We start from the raw sequence: 16,942 nt of genomic DNA, 5'->3' as shown, positions 1-16,942 counted from the left end.
GACAGCCAGAGAAAACAAGAAACATGAGTGGAGTCCAATTATCCGCTCAGAGGAAACAGGCAAGAGTGATGTGAGCTGTCAGAGCCTCAGAGAAGCGAAGGCCCGGAACAGCCGAGACTTGAGAAATGACACAGGATGACGGCGGGTGTTTCAATCCTGCTCCACGTGAGAACCAGGAAGGGCGAGGTCCGCCGCTTGCCTGACGCTGGGAAAGACAAGCGTGAGAGCTGGCGCCTTGATGCCTTTCCGTTACCTCTTCCTTATGGACACAAAGGATTGTCCCAGTGGAAAGCTGGAAGAAGTGTAACAGAAAGGAGACCACCGTCCAGGATGGGGGATGGGGACCGTGGACCCTACCCACTTGGCTGCTTTCAAGAACAAGGAAAATCCAGTCGCTACAGCCAACAAAATCTCAGTTTGAGGACCTGAAAAATGTGAGTAGTCAAAAAGAAAGGAAGATATGCATGGACTCCGATGAGGACGGAGGAGGAACCCCGAGGCAGAGAGCAGCAAGGTGGTGAGAAGCGCAGATGCCAGAGCCCCCGGCCCAGCTGGGTTCGGGCCCAGCTCCGCCACTCCTTTGGGGGGTGATCTGGGCGACTTTTCTAATGCCTGTGCCTCAATTTCCTTCCCTGTAAATATGGGGTCATAACAGTGCCCACCTCAGGACAATTAAGTGCATTTGGTGAGTTAAGATATGAAACACAAGTTCTTAACAGGTGAAGAACCTATTTTTATAACAGGGAAGTCAGGTACACAAGGAAGAAACAGAGGGCATGACACCTTTCTGACGGGCTATGATATCATCCCTTGAAAGGATGCTGCAGAAGCACCCTTAAGGGCTTTTCTGCATCTTAACCCAGTCAGAGGTGTTCAGGCACAGGGAAGGGGCAAAGGGAATCAAAACGACATCAGCTCCGGCAGCAACACCCGACCAGAGGCTGATACTCATGACGATTCAGGATTTGGCCGAGCTTTTCTTTCTGAACATGACCTTTGGAAGACAGGCTAGTTTCACTATAAGGAAATGATAGTAAGAAAATAAAAGTTACGTGTGTGTGTGTGTGTGTGTGTGTGTGTGTGTGGTAAGTAAAGCATTGGAGATGTTCTCCATCATACAGTAAAGGGTGAACTGGGTAAAAGGGTATCCATAAGCCAGGACGCAAGCTCGGTTCAAAAGCAACCTCATCTTACATGAACACAACATGGTAAATCAACTAGGCCTCAGTTAAAGAATACAGGGCTTCCCTGGTGGCGTGGCGGTTGAGTCCACCTGCCGATGCAAGGGACACAGGTTCGTGCCCCGGTCCGGGAAGATCCCACATGCCGCAGAGTGGCTGGGCCCGTGAGCCATGGCCGCTGAGCCTGCGCGACTGGAGCCTGTGCTCCGCAACGGGAGAGGCCACAACGGTGAGAGGCCCGCGTACCGCAAAAAAAAAAAAAAAAAAAAAAAAAGAATACATTTTATTTTACTCTGGCTATTAAAAAAATTTTTTTAAATAATTTTAAAGAAAGCAACCTCATCTTCTCAGCTGACTTACACTCTCTCATGGATCGCCCCCTCATCCAAGTGTTCCTGACACCTCATCAGTGGCACCGCAAGAAGGGAAGGGCTCTGCTAACTGGTCTTGTCTTTGCTCGCCTGGAATCATCCGAACCCATGGAAGGCAGAGGCAGGACCTCAGGCCCTTTCTGGAACCCACAGGTATATATATGGCACGTGAGTTCAGAAATCTGTTAAACAAATCTCTATAAAACCCAACTATGGACAAGGCACTATAGCAGAACCTTCGAGATGAGGAAGACATGGTTCCTGCCCTCAAGACATGTATCATCTCAGGAGAAAGGGGAAAAATACAATACATAAAGGAACACTTAGAAGGTAGCTTTGATGTATAGGTTCCTAGGGGAAAAAAAGCACTCCACCAAATACAATTGTGCACATTAAAACTGCACCCTAATAACCAAAATTTTTGGTCTAAAGAAAACCAAGAGAAGCAACCAAAGCAGAAAAGATCTGTGACGGGGTGACAGGACGATGGGAGGCTGGAGCCCGGAAGGCATCCCTCGATTCAGGGAGCTGAGTTGCTGGGTTTCCGAGTCTCCTTCTGAACTGGGGACTGACTCCATTTCTGGGCTTCACAACCCCAGGGATCGTGGGCGATGCTTTGATCACATCTCAGGAGGCTTGGCTGTGTGCACACATGGCCCCGTCTCCAGAGGGAACACAGTCCCAGCTCATGTGCAGTGACTTTCCTGTGTGGATTTCAAACCTCTCCGCTCCTCGGGGCATCTCTGCTCAGTTGTGGTCTTCTGAGTAGAGCAGGAGAGGGCTGGACCACTCAGCTTCAGTGCTGAGCAAGAATAACAATCAGACACAAGTTGTTTAAAACGAGAAAAGGCCGAACTTCCAAAAACCACAATTCTCTGAAACCTCACATCTCAAAAAATATTGTCAAGAAAAAGCTAAGCGTTGAATTCCCATACTAGTAATCAATTCCACTCCTAAGTATATGCCCAGAGGAACTGAAAGCAGAGACTCAAACAGGTATGTGCACACCCGTGTTCATTGAAGCATTAGTCACAACAACCAAAAGGTGAAGGCAGACAGGGTAGACGGACAGATGAAGTGATAAACAAATGTGGTCTACAGACAACAAAACATAATTCAGCTACCAAAAGAATGAAACTCTCATACGTGCTACAACCAAGAGGAACCTTCAAAACACTATACCAAGTAAACCAAGCCAGGCACAAAGGGACAAATAGTGTATGAGTCCACGCACACGAGGTACCTAGAAAAGGCAAACTCACAGAGACAGAAGACAGTAGAAGAGAGGTTACCAGGAGCTGGGGGAATTCTTGCTTAATGGGTGCAGAGTTTCTGTTTGGGATGATAAAACATTTTTCAAATAGATAGTGGTGAGAATTGTACAACACCGTGAATGTACTGAATGCTATTGAAACACACTTAAAAATGGTTAAAATGGTAAATTTTCTGGTATATATATTTTACCCTCATAAAAAAATATATTTTTAAAATCCTATCAAGGGTAATTAATTCCAGCTATTGCAAAACCTCCCGCTTTCCAAAGAAGACACATCCCTTTTGCAGATCGCTGCTAGGAAATGTCTGAAGCGTTTTTAACAACCGTCACACAAAAAGAAGCTGCTTAGGGTAGGAACGAGCTAACAGAAACCAGGGCATTCATCCTCTTTGCAGAGAGAAGGAACAGGTCAAGGAACGTCATGGCAGATCTTTTATTCTAAACATCAGGTCCCTTGCAAAGGACCAGATCAAACACCTCGCAGACACCTAAGGCCGAGAGCTGGAGCACCTGGATGCCTTGCAGATTAAGGAAGCAAGAAAGAACAGCGCTGTGTCCCTGTCAAGTGCTGTCCCGAATCCCCAGCTGTCTCGTTAGGAAGAACTTTGGCGCGGAGGTGGTAAGGAGAGGAGGGATGGCTCAGGGCTGCAGGAGGGCCCCCTCCACCGCGGGCAGGACAGGCTGCAGGAGGGCCCCCTCCACCGCGGGCAGGACAGGCTGCAGGAGGGCCCCCTCCACCGCGGGCAGGACAGGCTGCAGGCTCCTGCAGGCTGTGCAGACCCCGGCTCGGGAGGGCACCGGCCTCTGTGCTGCACAGCTGGGCGCCGCAAAGCCCAGCCCACGCACACAAACAGGCACAGGGACACGCAGGGCCGCAGGGGTGCCAAAGGAAGGCTGAGCATGCGGGACCTGGATGCACTTGAAAGAGAGAGAGAGACCTGCGCTTTTCTGCCCCACGTCACAGACCTGGGAGCACAGGCTCCCTCCAGCCGCAGACCAGCCACTTCCACGTCTCCATGTGAAATGACCGTGCAGCATCCCATACAAACACAGCATGCTTGCCTCTTTTGCAAACTGCCTGCTCCTGCTTTTTGCCAGTTTTTCTATCTGATTGCTTCTCTCATGTATAGGACTTTTTACGAGGATACTAATACTTTGCACGTTATACGCACTGCAAATATTTTTCCCAGGCCAAAGTGTGCCTGTCAGTGTTTTAGATGCTGTCTGTTAGGTTTGTACAGCAATTTGTGTGTTATGGACTCAAACATCTTTCCTTTATGGTTGTGCTAAGTCTTACTTAGGAAGTCTTTTCTCAGCCTGAGTGTATGAAGATTCTCACTACTCACTAATTCTTTTTTTTTTCAATTTTTATTGGAGTATAGTTGATTTACAATGTTGTGTTAGTTTCTGGTGTACAGTACAGTGATTCAAGTTATACACATACATATTTCCATTATTTTTCAGATTCTTTTCCCATATAGGTTACTAGAGAATATTGAGTAGAGTTCCCTGTGCTATACAGTAGCTCCTTATTAGTTATCTATTTTATATATAGTAGTGTGTATATGACAACCCCAATCTCCTAATTTATCCCTTCCCCCCACGTTTCCCCTTTGGTAACCGTAAGTTTGATTTCAAGATCTGTGTAAATGTCCATCGATAGATGAATGGATAAAGATGTGGTACATATATACAATGGAATATTACTCAGCCATGAAAAAGGATGAAATCATGCCATTTGCAGCAACATGGATGGACCTAGAGATGATCATACTAAGTGAAGCAAGTCAGACAGAGAAAGACAAATGTCATATGATATCACTCATATGTGGAATCTAATAAAAAATGATACAAATGAGCTTATTCACAAAACAGAAACAGACTCACAGATCTTGAAATCACTAATTCTTATTATTAGACAAAATAAAAAAACATTTTGTTTTCCACTTTTAGTCAGTCACTCACCTGAAATTGATGGTTGTGGATCACATATGGTAGGGATCCAGTTTGCCCCCCTAGAATCGATGGCTGTGGATCATACGTGGTAGGGATCCAGTTTTCCCCCCAACCCCCATGCCCACCACCCCTGGAGGAGTCACGGGCCCCCTGTCCTCAGGGCTCTACCACAACTTCTCTGTGCTGTACTGAGTTTCCGTAACTGTGTGGGTCTCTATGGGATGTCTATTTGTCTGTCCTTGAATCAACAACATGCTTTCCTAACTGTAAGGTCTCATAAGCAGCCTTGCTACCTGATGGTGCAAATCACCCCTTCCTGCCTACGTATGCTTTGCTCATCTTCAAATTTCTCTTTGCTGTTATGGAGTTTTCACACGTCCACATTAGAGGTAGGAACCATCTATCAGGTCACACCAAACGCTTCGAAACCTGCTCGCAACTGCATTCAATTTAAAGATAAACTCGGGAAGACATTAACATCTTCACTATTTAAGTCTTCTCATTTGTGATCACAGGATAACTCTCCACTTATATAGGTCTTTTTTATGTCCTTGAAAAACATCTTAGAACGTCAAGTAATCTAGTTGAATTTATTTCTAGAATACCTTATCATTTTTGTAATTCTGTAGGTGGGATTTCTATTTGCATTACACTTCCTGATTGTTTTCTACCGTTGCACAAGGTATTTTTACATTTTATCTGTTGATCTCACCTATCTACCATCTTGCAGAACTCATTTATTTTAAATGAATTTTCTATTTGGATACTATTGGGTTGGCCAAAAAGTTTGTTCGGGTTTTTCTGTAAGATAATATTTGCAGAGAGGCACCAATTCCATTTCTTCCTTTTGGTGTTTGCATTTCTGGTTCTGTGTTTGTTTTACGACACTGGTGAAGACCTCTTGTCACAGCAGACCTTTCTGTGTCAGTCCTGACTTTCATGGACATGACTCTAATATTTCTCCACCGTGGATGCTGGATGCTGTATATCTTCAACAAACAGACTTTCAACAGGTTACAGAGGTTTCTTTTTACTACAGACAGTCCCTGACTTAGTGGTACTTCCACTTAGGATTTTTTGACTTTAACATGGTGAGAACGTGATTCGCATTCAGTAGAAATTGTACTTCGAATTTTGCATTTTGATCGTTTCCCGGGTTCGTGACATGCTGTCCGATCCTCTCTCGTGACGCTGGGCAGGGAGCCTCAGGGTCCAAGCAAGCAGCCCAGCTCATGAGGGCAAACCACTGATACACTTGCAACCAGTCTGGACCCAGACAACCATTCTGCCTTCCACTTCAGTACAGCATTCAATAAATTACGAGAGATAGTCGACATTTTATTGTAAAATAGGTTTGTGTTAGATTTTGCCCAACTGTAGGCTAATGAAACCATTCTGAAAACATTTAAGGTGGGCAAGGCCAAGCTATAGTGAGTTAGGTGTATTAAATGCATTTTTGACTTAACGATATTATCAAATTGCAATCAGTTTATAGGCATGTAAGTCAAGGAAGATCTGTACTGGTTTAGTAAGAGTTTGGTTGTTACTGTCTGTTTTGTGTTATATGAGTGGAGAACTGTATTAAATAACTGTCTCCGGTCCAATGACCATTTTCTTTCCTTTAATCTTTTCACGTGTTAAATGTGTTCGTAGTCTAATGATGGGAAAGCATCCTTGCATTATTATAATAAATCCAATTTGGTCATAACATTTGTTTGTTCTGTGTTTTATTTAAGATAAACTGTTAAATGTGATTCCTCAGTGCTTTCTACAGACTTTTTGGTTGTTATGTTAAAATGTGAAATAGGCCTGTACTTGGATTTCTTGGACTGTCTCTTACAAAACTACAGAATGTTATAAAATGAGTGGGGGAGCTTTTCTCCTCTCTCTCTCCAGCCACTGGCACAAAAAGAGAAATTATTTGTTTTTTGAAGGCTCCATGACACTCATTTGCAGAATTCCCTGAGCATCTCTGAGGAGGTGGTATTATTTTCGGACTCCATTCTGCCAGAGTTCTTTATTAAACTCTGATATTTCTCCCAGTGTCAACTATGTTTCGTTTCTCCCTTTCAACTATTCTTTATTCCTTCAGGATTCTCCACCTAAAACTTTTTTTTTTTAAAGCCTTTTTTTTAGAGCAGTTTTTGGTATACAACAAAATTGACAGGGGGATGCAGAGTTTCCCATTTATCCTGTACTCCCTACATATGCATAGCTGCCCACGAGCACCATCACTCACTAGAATGGTACATTTTTTTCTTTTTACCAAGGATGAACCAACACTGACACATCAAAATCACACAAAGTCCACAGCGGACTTTAGGGTTCACCTTTGGTGAACCTTGGTACATTCCACGGGTTTGGACAAACGTATCCGTAGTGACGTCGAGCATTCTAACATCACACATGGTATTTTCACTGCCCTAATAAAACCCTCTCTGTTCTGCCTGTTCATCTTTCCCCACTGTTGCCTCTGTCTCCATAGCTTTCCCTTTTCCAGAATGTCATACAGTTGGGGACTCATACAGTATGTAGCCTTTTCAAACTGGTCCTTTTACTTAGTAATATGCATTTAAGATTTTCTGTGTCTTGTCATTGGCTTGATAGCTCATTTCTCTCTAACACTGAATAATACTGCACCACAGTTTATTTACCCATCACCTACTGAAGGACACCTTGGTCGCTTCCACCTTTTGGCAATTATGATTGAAGCTGCTATAAATATCTGTGTGCAAGTTTTCAGGTGGACATAAATTTTCAAAACTCATTTGAGCAAATACCAAGGAACATGAATGGCTGTCTCCTACAGTAAGAGGATGTTAGTTTTGTAAGAAACTATCAAACCATCTTCCAAAGTGGCTGCACCATTTTGTATCCCCACCAGCAATGATTAGACTTCCTGTTGCTCCATAGTCTCTCCAGCATTTGGTGTTGCAATTTTGTCTGTATATTTTTGCAATACATTAATTATCCATTTCCCTCATACGTTCACATTTATTGGCATAAAGTTGTTCATGGTTTTCTCATTTCACGACACTCTTTTATCTGTGACGTGCTCTTCATATGATTTTCTTGCACGTCCTTCCTCCTCCTGAGCGTCTGTGATTTTGGTAGATTTTAGGAAACACTGGCTTTAGTTCTGTTTCTGTCTACTGATATTTTCTTCATCATTTCAATGATTTCTGATCTTAACTTTTATAATGACTTCCTTTACATTCCTGAGAGTTATTCCATTTTCATTCTTCTAATTTCAATTTTTCCTCCTTTTAAAGATTAGAAATTTAGTCTTGAATACCATTTTGCAGCATTTTATAATTTCCAAACTGTAGTACGTGCCTTTTTCATTCAGTTCTAAATGACTGATATTTTCATTGTGATCTCCTAACCATGAGTGAAGTAAGGAGGTTTTGTAATGTTTCCACAATATGTTTACATGTTTTGTTTTGAACTTTTTCTGTTGACTTCTGATTTAATCACACTGGGTCAAAGACCGTGGCATGCATGAAACAGAATGTTTACAATTCAGTTCAACTTTCCATATATGGTCAACTTTTTAAAAAGTTATATGGATTTTAGAGAAGAATCAAGTGTCTGTCTGTTGGGTGCAGGGTTCTATGTATTTCTACTAATTTGAACCTGTTAATACTATTAGAGATATCCTAACAGTATTATATATAAATAATATAATAACACTACTATAATTATATATAAATAATACTATAATTATATACCATAATTATATATAAATAATAATCCTCGTATTTTATATTTCCTGTTTGACATCCTTTTTTGTTCACATCTGGTTTTTCATCCTTTTCTGCTTGATGTTGGTTGTTTTTATAAACTGTAGATTCCCTTATATTTTTTTCTGCTAGGTTATAAACTACAGACTATACACATATTCTTTGAGTAATTACAGTCAATATTTTAGTTGCACCTAATATTTTAAAATACATAACTATCTTTTTTTCTAATGTAGTCTCAAGTCATTTTACATTCCTTTTATCCTAACTAGGGTCTTATTATGATTCCATCACACATTTAACACTCATTCCCAATGGTTAATTAACCAAAGTTTTAGTTTAACTTAGTTTTAACAATTCACATAGAATTCAACTTACGACACAGCATTTCTTTCTCGGCCCGTTACTCTTTTCATGCTCCAGGCCTTCCTCGCCACCCACATTTCTTCTTCTGGAAGTACAACTTTTAATCATTCTTTTAGTGAGGACTGCCAGTAATAAACTGTCTCAACCTTCATCTGAAAGCTGTGTTTTGCTTTCACAAGATGTTGGTATAAAATCTTAGGCGGACAGTTCTTTTTCCCTCAACACCTTAAAAATCTCCTGCATTGTCTTCTGGCTCCTCCTGGGCCCAAGTCGGCCATCCATCCAGTGGCCATTCCTGGGTTGTGAAATCTGCTGCTTCCCTTTGGATTTTCTCTTGTCTTCCATTTTCTGGAATAATGCTAAATGCTTTTAGATGTGGATGAACCGTCATTTTTCCTCTTAGTTCTCTGAGTGCAGTCGGGGGGCTCCGTCTTCTCATTTCTGGCCCGTTCTTGGCCAGCATCTCTTCACACCCCACCCCCATTCCCTCCACTCTCCTGTCCTCATGCACGTCTAAATGACCGTGTCCAATGGCCCGTCCACGTTTTCCCATGACTCTCTGGGCTAGAGGGAGGTGACTCCAGCTCATCCATTCTCTTTAGACCAAATCCAGCATTTTGGAAATGCCAATGGCTATTCATTTCATTTCCAAAACTTCTCAGGGACTCTCTCTCACAGCCCCCCTTCTTGCTTCATTTCTTCCCATTGTGTTTCAGAGTTTCTTGTCCTCTCTGGTGGATGTTATTCTTGTTTTCATCTCCAGGGCATTACAAAGACACTTATCTGCACGTGTAAAGTGGCAATCTCTCGATCCCGGGAGCGGCGCTGCCTAGTAGCAGACTGCTTCCCGTGCTGGGAACACCAGCGTGCAGTGGTACCTGGGTTGGGCTGTGCTTGTGCGCCCCCTGCCCACCCTCCCGTGTGCTGGGTGGGGTACTGGGACCCTCAGGGACCTCCTCAGGGGAGGCTGCAGTGCTGCGGGGCCATGCCAGCTGTTATGGTCCACATGCACTGTTTTCCAGGGCCTTTCAGGAGGGGGCGTGCCCCACTCCAGCTCCCAGCGAGCTGCAGGAGCTCCACCCCTACTATTCCCTGGGACCTGAACTGCTGCCGTCAGTGGTGGCTTTGGGACCTGCAGCCTGGTGGGCACGGGTGTCAGCATTGCTCACTGCTCTGGGGGCATCTCGGTCCTGGGTCTGAGCCAGGCTGAGTCCTTTTTTTTTTTTTTTTTTTTTTTTGCAGTACGCGGGCCTCTCACTGTTGTGGCCTCTCCCGTTGCGGAGCACAGGCTCCGGACGCGCAGGCTCAGCGGCCATGGCTCACGGGCCCAGCCGCTCCGTGGCATGTGGGATCTTCCCGGACCAGGGCACAAACCCGTGTCCCCTGCATCGGCAGGCAGACCCTCAACCACTGCGCCACCAGGGAAGCCCGTGGGCTGAGTCCTTTTGATTTTCCTGTTCTATGTGCCGTGTGTGAAGAATTACTGAAGACTGGAGGGAAAGGTGGTCAATGTCATGATGGCTTAAAAGCCTGACTGTCTGGGGAGCTGAGTTCAGCCTGGAGTCATGTCCGCTCACTCCCCTGGGCCCAGCTGCAGCTGCTGAGACACGCAGACCCCAGGTCACTCAGTGTAAGCAGTGAGATGTAATAAGTTAAGACTTCCCTGAGTTTCAAAGCCGATGTGATCAAATTGGCACTCCCCTCGCATCACTTTGTGTGAGAGCTTTCTAAAAGGGCACCTAAAATTACGCTTGACACAGGAAATCCCGACAGCTTTTATAAATCTTCTAATGCTCGAGAAAACATCCTTCTGACTTCATGGCCAGCTCCCAGACTTTATTTTTGCTAAATGTCATCCTCTTTCTCCTTAGGCAATTAAGAAAATCTGATTATTCGAATTCCTACCAGCTCGAAACCCTACAATTTCTGATACTTAAACTCTCCACCACCAGCCATGTGTGCTTTTCCTGTCCCACCTCATGACCAGACCAATTCTCTTCCTAAGTCCTGTCCTACATGAAAGCTGGGGTTTATTAGACCCAAGTTACCAGACCTTGTAACCATTTAAGACATTCCCTTCTTCCCCACGATGATCCCGTCAGAAATTAACCAGAAGAAACAGAAGGAATCCTAGGAAAGTAGAGAACTGCCAAGGGTACCTACACGCAAAACTAGCTTAAGTGCAAATAAAAACACCAAAATCAAGAGGGTCCCACCATGGAGGGGCCTCTAAGGTTGCCTTGAAGTTGAAGCCTGGGAAAATTCACATGAAATCTATTTGGAAGTTTTGCTCACTGAAGTTGGTTCATTGAAAGAAACTATAGGAAGATGTCATAACCGAGTATTTCTCTCTTTTATAGAATTTATTTTCCTTAAAGGGGAAAAGAAGAGCTAAGGTCAGCATCTTCTTATATCAGAGTCAGGAACAGTTTCTTAGAATACAAAGCCTAGCATCGCTGCAAAGCTGTAGTGAGAGAGTCAGGGCATCTGTGTCAGGGCGCTTTTGTGACTCCGTCCTTACCTTGGTGATTCGCCAGCCGGTCAGGCGGCGCTGGGAAGCCGGGTCCTGCCAGATTTCCAGGACGGCGAGGAGATGTCTGTTCCACCTGGTCCTGGAAAGACAGGTGCGGAAAGGTTCTGGTCAAAAGAAGCACTTCACAGGGGTCACATCCACCCGCCCCCAGCATTTCTTTTCTTTCTTCCCCCATTTCTTACTTTCTCAATTTATTTACTTTTTTAGTTTTGAACGACAGTCGTTTAAAATACGCAGTAAAAGGAAAGTTCATCATAAAAAGGGACAGCCTGCTGGCTAGAGAGCTGGAAGAAAAAGTGACTCCTTGTTTTTGGCTTAAATTGCTTTCCCTGAATAGCAATTCAAAAAGAATTACTGTCAACTGCAGGGTTTAAGCCATGAATGTAAAGAATTAGCATTCCATGGAGCACAGGCATCTTCTGTAACAATTACTGGTGATCAAGCCCTAGGTGGTCTGTTACCTGGGAAGGAAATGCCCAGCGACTGTTTTATAACTGGACCCTCCACAGAGTGTCCAGAGCTCAGTGGCACTGCAAAAAGAAATTTTCCTAATAGTATAGATTTATTCAGATTAAAATTTTCCTATATCAGTTTTAGTAAGTTATATTTTTATAGGCGCTTGTCTAATCTAAAATTCCAAATTTATTGGCATATTATTCATAACATCCTCTGATTTTATTTTACTATCTGAAGAGATGTCACTATAATTTTCCTGTTACTGGTTGCTGGTGGGATGTTTCTTGATTTGTTTCACTGATTGATGGGAAATACATTTTATTGATATTTTCAAAGAATAATCTTTTAGTTTTTTTTGACCCTCTCTATTGTATTTTGTTTCTATTTCTATTTTTTCTCTTTCTTTTTTTTTCTAATTTTATTGGAGTCTAGTTGATTTACAATATTGTGTTAGTTTCAGGTGTACAGCACAGTGATTCAGTATATATATATACATACATTCATTGTTTTTCAGATTCTTTCCCCTTGTAGGTTATTACAGAACGCTGAGTAGAGTTCCCTGTGCTGTACAGCAGGTCTTTGCTGGTTACCTATTTTATACATAGTAGTGTGTATATTCAGTGGCATTTTTTAGACCTCAGGTGAAAAAATTTTTGGCAAAAGTTAAAACAGCAACATTAAAACCAAGCCCACAACTCCAGGGCTTCCCTGGTGGCGCATTGGTTGAGAGTCTGCCTGCCAATGCAGGGGACACGGGTTCGAGCCCCGGTCCGGGAGGATCCCACATGCTGCGGAGCGGCTGGGCCCGTGAGCCATGGCTGCTGAGCCTGCGCGTCCGGAGCCTGTGCTCCGCAACGGGAGAGGCCACAACAGTGAGAGGCCCGCGTACCACACACACAGACACACAAAACCAAACCCACAACTCCAGAAAAACATCTTCATGGGATTATAATCAAGCCAATGAAAGATACATTAAAACATGGACAAAGAAAATGGGCCTGTAAAATATTTACATGCTTAAAATAAAGTATTAGCAGTGATTAACTTGGGGTGGAGAGATGACAGACTTCTCTGGTAGATTTAAGAAGCTTTTGTAATTTTTATAAATGCACATATATTGCCTCTGTAATTGGAAAGGTTTTAGAACTGTGTCAGAAAGTATAAGATCTGCATGGAAAATCTATTAATGGAAAATGCATGGAAAATCATGGAAAATCTATTAATATTAATAAAAATTGACACAAGTACAAGTAGCTACCTTCAGCATCCTTGTACCACAAAGCTCTGCACATGCAAAGTCCCCCCCACCACACCTTGGGTGCCGGCATGGCGTGGAGCTTATATGCTGCCAGCCGAACTCCCATTTCATAGATGAGGAAGCTGAGGCAGGGAAGGAGCATCCACCCACTATCACCCCGTGGTCAGGGGCAGCCCTGGGACTGGACCCCAGACAGCTGGGCTCCAGAACCCAAGTGCCTTCCAGCCCAAGCTGCTCACACAAGAAACTCCAGAAAAGCACATTATTCTGACAAGACACTTTATGGCCTGAGTGGTCCCCCCACCCCCTGGCAGTGGCTTCTGCATCCAGAGTCTTGGCCTGCCCGGGTGTAGGAGAGGATGAGTGATAACCCCACTGTGTGCCCACAGGGGTGGGCCTGGTCCACACTCCGCTGGGGCCACTCCCAAGAGAGGGAGGGCAGAGTGGGGAGCTGCACGGAGAGAGTCCAGAAGGGAGAGAAGATGCTTGCTCCCCGGGGAGCACAGCCACCTTCACACCTTCCTCCAGAAAACCTGGGAACACTGAACGAAGACCTCTGGTAAGGGAGAGATTTTCACCTGCTTCTCTCTCTCTGCGCTCCCCCTTCAAAAGGAATAGCTCTCTTTTGGCTTATTTATTTATTTATTTTATTTTTGCGGTACGTGGGCCTCTCACTGTTGTGGCCTCTCCCGTTGCAGAGCACAGGCTCCGGACACACAGGCTCAGTGGCCATGGCTCACGGGCCCAGCCACTCCGCAGCATGTGGGATCCTCCTAGACCGGGGCACGAACCCGTGTCCCCTGCATCGGCAGGCGGACTCTCAACCACTGCGCCACCAGGGAAGCCCTCTTTTGGCTTTTTTAATCACAGACATAATGCCTGCTAGTTAGGAAATTCTAGACGCTAAAGAAAACTATAAAGACAAAAGTGAAAATGAACCTCTCTTCTCTCACCCAAGGATGTTATCCTATCAGCAGTTTCTGGGCTGTTCTTTCAGAGAAAAAAAAAAATGCACACACAGAGAGTGTGTACAGATGCAATGTTTGAATTATTTATGGATAGCGTATACGTTTTATTTGAATCACATGGGGGTTACAAATGATTCTGATAAAAAACGGAATCACAGTCATGACACCTACTGTTATATTTTAACGTAGCTTTCTGAAATTTTCCATGGCGACAAACGTTCCCCATCAGCCCTTCCATCATTCTAGCGTACCCCATTAAGTAGCTGTGTAACACGATTTCTTTCATTAATACCCAACTGGCGAACGTAGAGTTTGTTAAGAAAGTAAGGTTTAGGGCTTCCCTGGTGGCGCAGTGGTTGAGAGTCCGCCTGCCGGCGCAGGGGACACGGGTTCGTGCCCCGGTCCGGGAGGATCCCACATGCCGCGGAGCGGCTGGGCCCGTGAGCCATGGCCACTGAGCCTGCGCGTCCGGAGCCTGTGCTCCGCAACGGGAGAGGAAAGTAAGGTTTTGATTGGGAGAGAGGAGAGGGATTAGTTTGGAGAACATGGCGTCTGGGAGGCAAGAGTGGTGACACTAGGACTGCCCCCCTCCCCCGCCCGCAAGGTGCTGAGGCGGGGTGGGCGGTCAAGGTTAGAGTACAGGGTGGCCCCCCCAGCCCAAGAGGTTCAGCAGTCTCCCCGTCCGGGGTCACCCCACCTATTTTCAGCACCTCCACAGCCCAGTGTTTCTTCCATCCAATCGGCTCTTTACCATCTGAGATAAATATTTTTTCCTTCTTCTCCACATCTTAAAACCACCCATAAAAATTTTTGGAACTACAAAGCAGACACAAAAATTAGCCTAAATCCCATGACAGCGGGGTAAGGTAGCATTCTCCTGGACTTTGCAGCTTTACTATGCATAGCTGGACACTGCGGAAATCACATGGTATAAACAACTTTGTGGTTTTTCCCCAATTTACATCACAAGAGGTTATTTTGAAACCTTGGTAAATATCATTTTTACAGATTCTAAACTACTCTCGGAAACACTTTCAGCCATTTGCCAATTTCAGATAACATAAATACAATCAAGCAAATGCCTGTGTGCATAAAACCTTGTCCACATTTCTGATTATTCACTTAGGATCCCCAGAGGCAGACAGTCTAGGTCGAGAGTTAGGTGCTTTGTTTTGAGTCTAGACACGCGCTGCCAAGCTCTCGCTCACCCAGCTTCCACCTGAAACAGAGACCTACCCTCTCCCCAGCACCCCAGGCAGCTAACACTGTGATGGTGACTGTGTTGGAATTTTTATCTTGCCAGTCAGGCCCAGAGGCAGGCAGTGGCCTAATCCTGTGGTTTTCACAAGCAGGTCTTAAATCCTGAAGTCAGACATTTTTTTCATATGCTTATCAGGCCTTTGTGTCTCTCCTTTTGGACTACCCTTTTTTTGACAGGCCAGCTGGACCAGTGCAAGGGCTCCCAATCGAGCCTCTGTGAAGGAACCTCAGCCCCCATCACCCAGCTGAGGGTTTGGGACCAGCGTCTGGACTCGCTGAGTCAGTTGGCAAAATCTGTCAAATGGGCTGCACACCGCCTGCGGGACGGCTGGGAGGGCACCAGCCCTGAGGCCCTGGACTCCCCAGAAATGTCCGTCTGTTTCTTAATCTCCCAGGATGAGCTCTTTATGTGCTAAGAAACAAAGGTTGGTCCTCTTTGTAGCAAATACTTTTCCCACCTTGTCTGAGATTTAACTCTATGGTTGGATTCTCAGAGTTTAAGTCAATGCAGTCAAGTTTATTGAACTTTTCTTTGGGGCTCATCATCTTACACTGAAGCATCCATTTACGTGTTGTCCTGGTTTCTTCCCCGACTGGGTGCATCCTCTTCCATCCCTCTGCCGTCTATTTTGGAGGGCAGGAAGAGGTGAGGCCAAAAACTGACCAGTCCACGCAGGCCACTTATCACCCTCGTGCCTGGTCTGGAAGGTCACTTTTCACATCACACGTCACAATCCACGCACACAGGGGTCTGCGGTCCTCGCTGGTGCCACAGACCTGCTCCTTCCTGGGCTAGCTCCCAGGTTCCCATGCTCCCTGCTGCTGGGCACCTTTATCATCAGCATACGTTTCCCCCTTTGCTGCTTTTACATGAGTTCCTCAGCCACTTTCTTCTAAACAAGTAGCGTCAAAGTGTCACAGGGAAGAACAAATCTGACTCCATGTTGGATCTGTTTCTTTGACTTTAACCTTTGTCCTCTATTGCTTTTGCTTCCAGTTAAGAATGTTGCCTAGAGCCTGAAATATACAGGACAGCCCATTCTCAAGGCTCTGACCCTTAAGGATATAACACTTTTCCATTCACATAGAAATAAAAAGTTGCAGAACAGAGAGTAACATTCGTCTTGCTGAAGGTTTACAGGAACATTGTGAACTGACATATGTGGACAGCTGCAAGATCAAAGGATCCTGACACCAAGAAGCCTGCCAGATAAACTAACCCTGATAAACTATCTAACCCCAGATAAACTAAACCAACCATGCCCCTCCCTCACCTGGCCTTTACACATGCTTTGCTGAAACCCTTTGGGGTAGTTCGGGGTTTTGGGGGGCATAAGCCACCCACCTCCTTGCGTGGCCCTGCAATAAACCTCTCTCTGCTCCAAACTCCAATATTTCAGTATAGTTTGGCCTCACTGTGCATCGGGCACATGGACCTGCGTTTGGTAACAAAAGTCTGCTTAGATTATTTAAACTTCTCATCTGGAATATTTCCTTATATTTAAGTAATTACTACCCATTACTAACATGAATGTTGGGAGTGGACCATCTGACTGAAGTCAGACCACACAAGC

The 16,942-nt window shown here is 44.8% G+C and overlaps 1 protein-coding gene across 4 annotated transcripts in view; it reads right to left on the bottom strand.

The window, feature by feature from the left end:
* GRB10 (growth factor receptor bound protein 10) overlaps positions 1 to 16,942 on the bottom strand; it is a 191,044-nt gene that overhangs the window by 81,403 nt on the left and 92,699 nt on the right. For all 4 annotated transcript variants that reach the window (XM_082632732.1, XM_082632734.1, XM_082632733.1 and 1 more), the window contains one exon: positions 11,415 to 11,505. In XM_082632732.1, coding sequence (XP_082488858.1) covers positions 11,415 to 11,505 — 91 coding nt within the window. The remainder of the gene's footprint in view (positions 1 to 11,414; positions 11,506 to 16,942) is intronic.

Source organism: Mesoplodon mirus (assembly GCF_964341445.2).
Source record: "Mesoplodon mirus genome assembly, chromosome: 9".
Taxonomy (NCBI): Eukaryota; Metazoa; Chordata; class Mammalia; order Artiodactyla; family Ziphiidae; genus Mesoplodon; species Mesoplodon mirus.
This window is presented reverse-complemented; position numbering and strand designations above follow the sequence as displayed.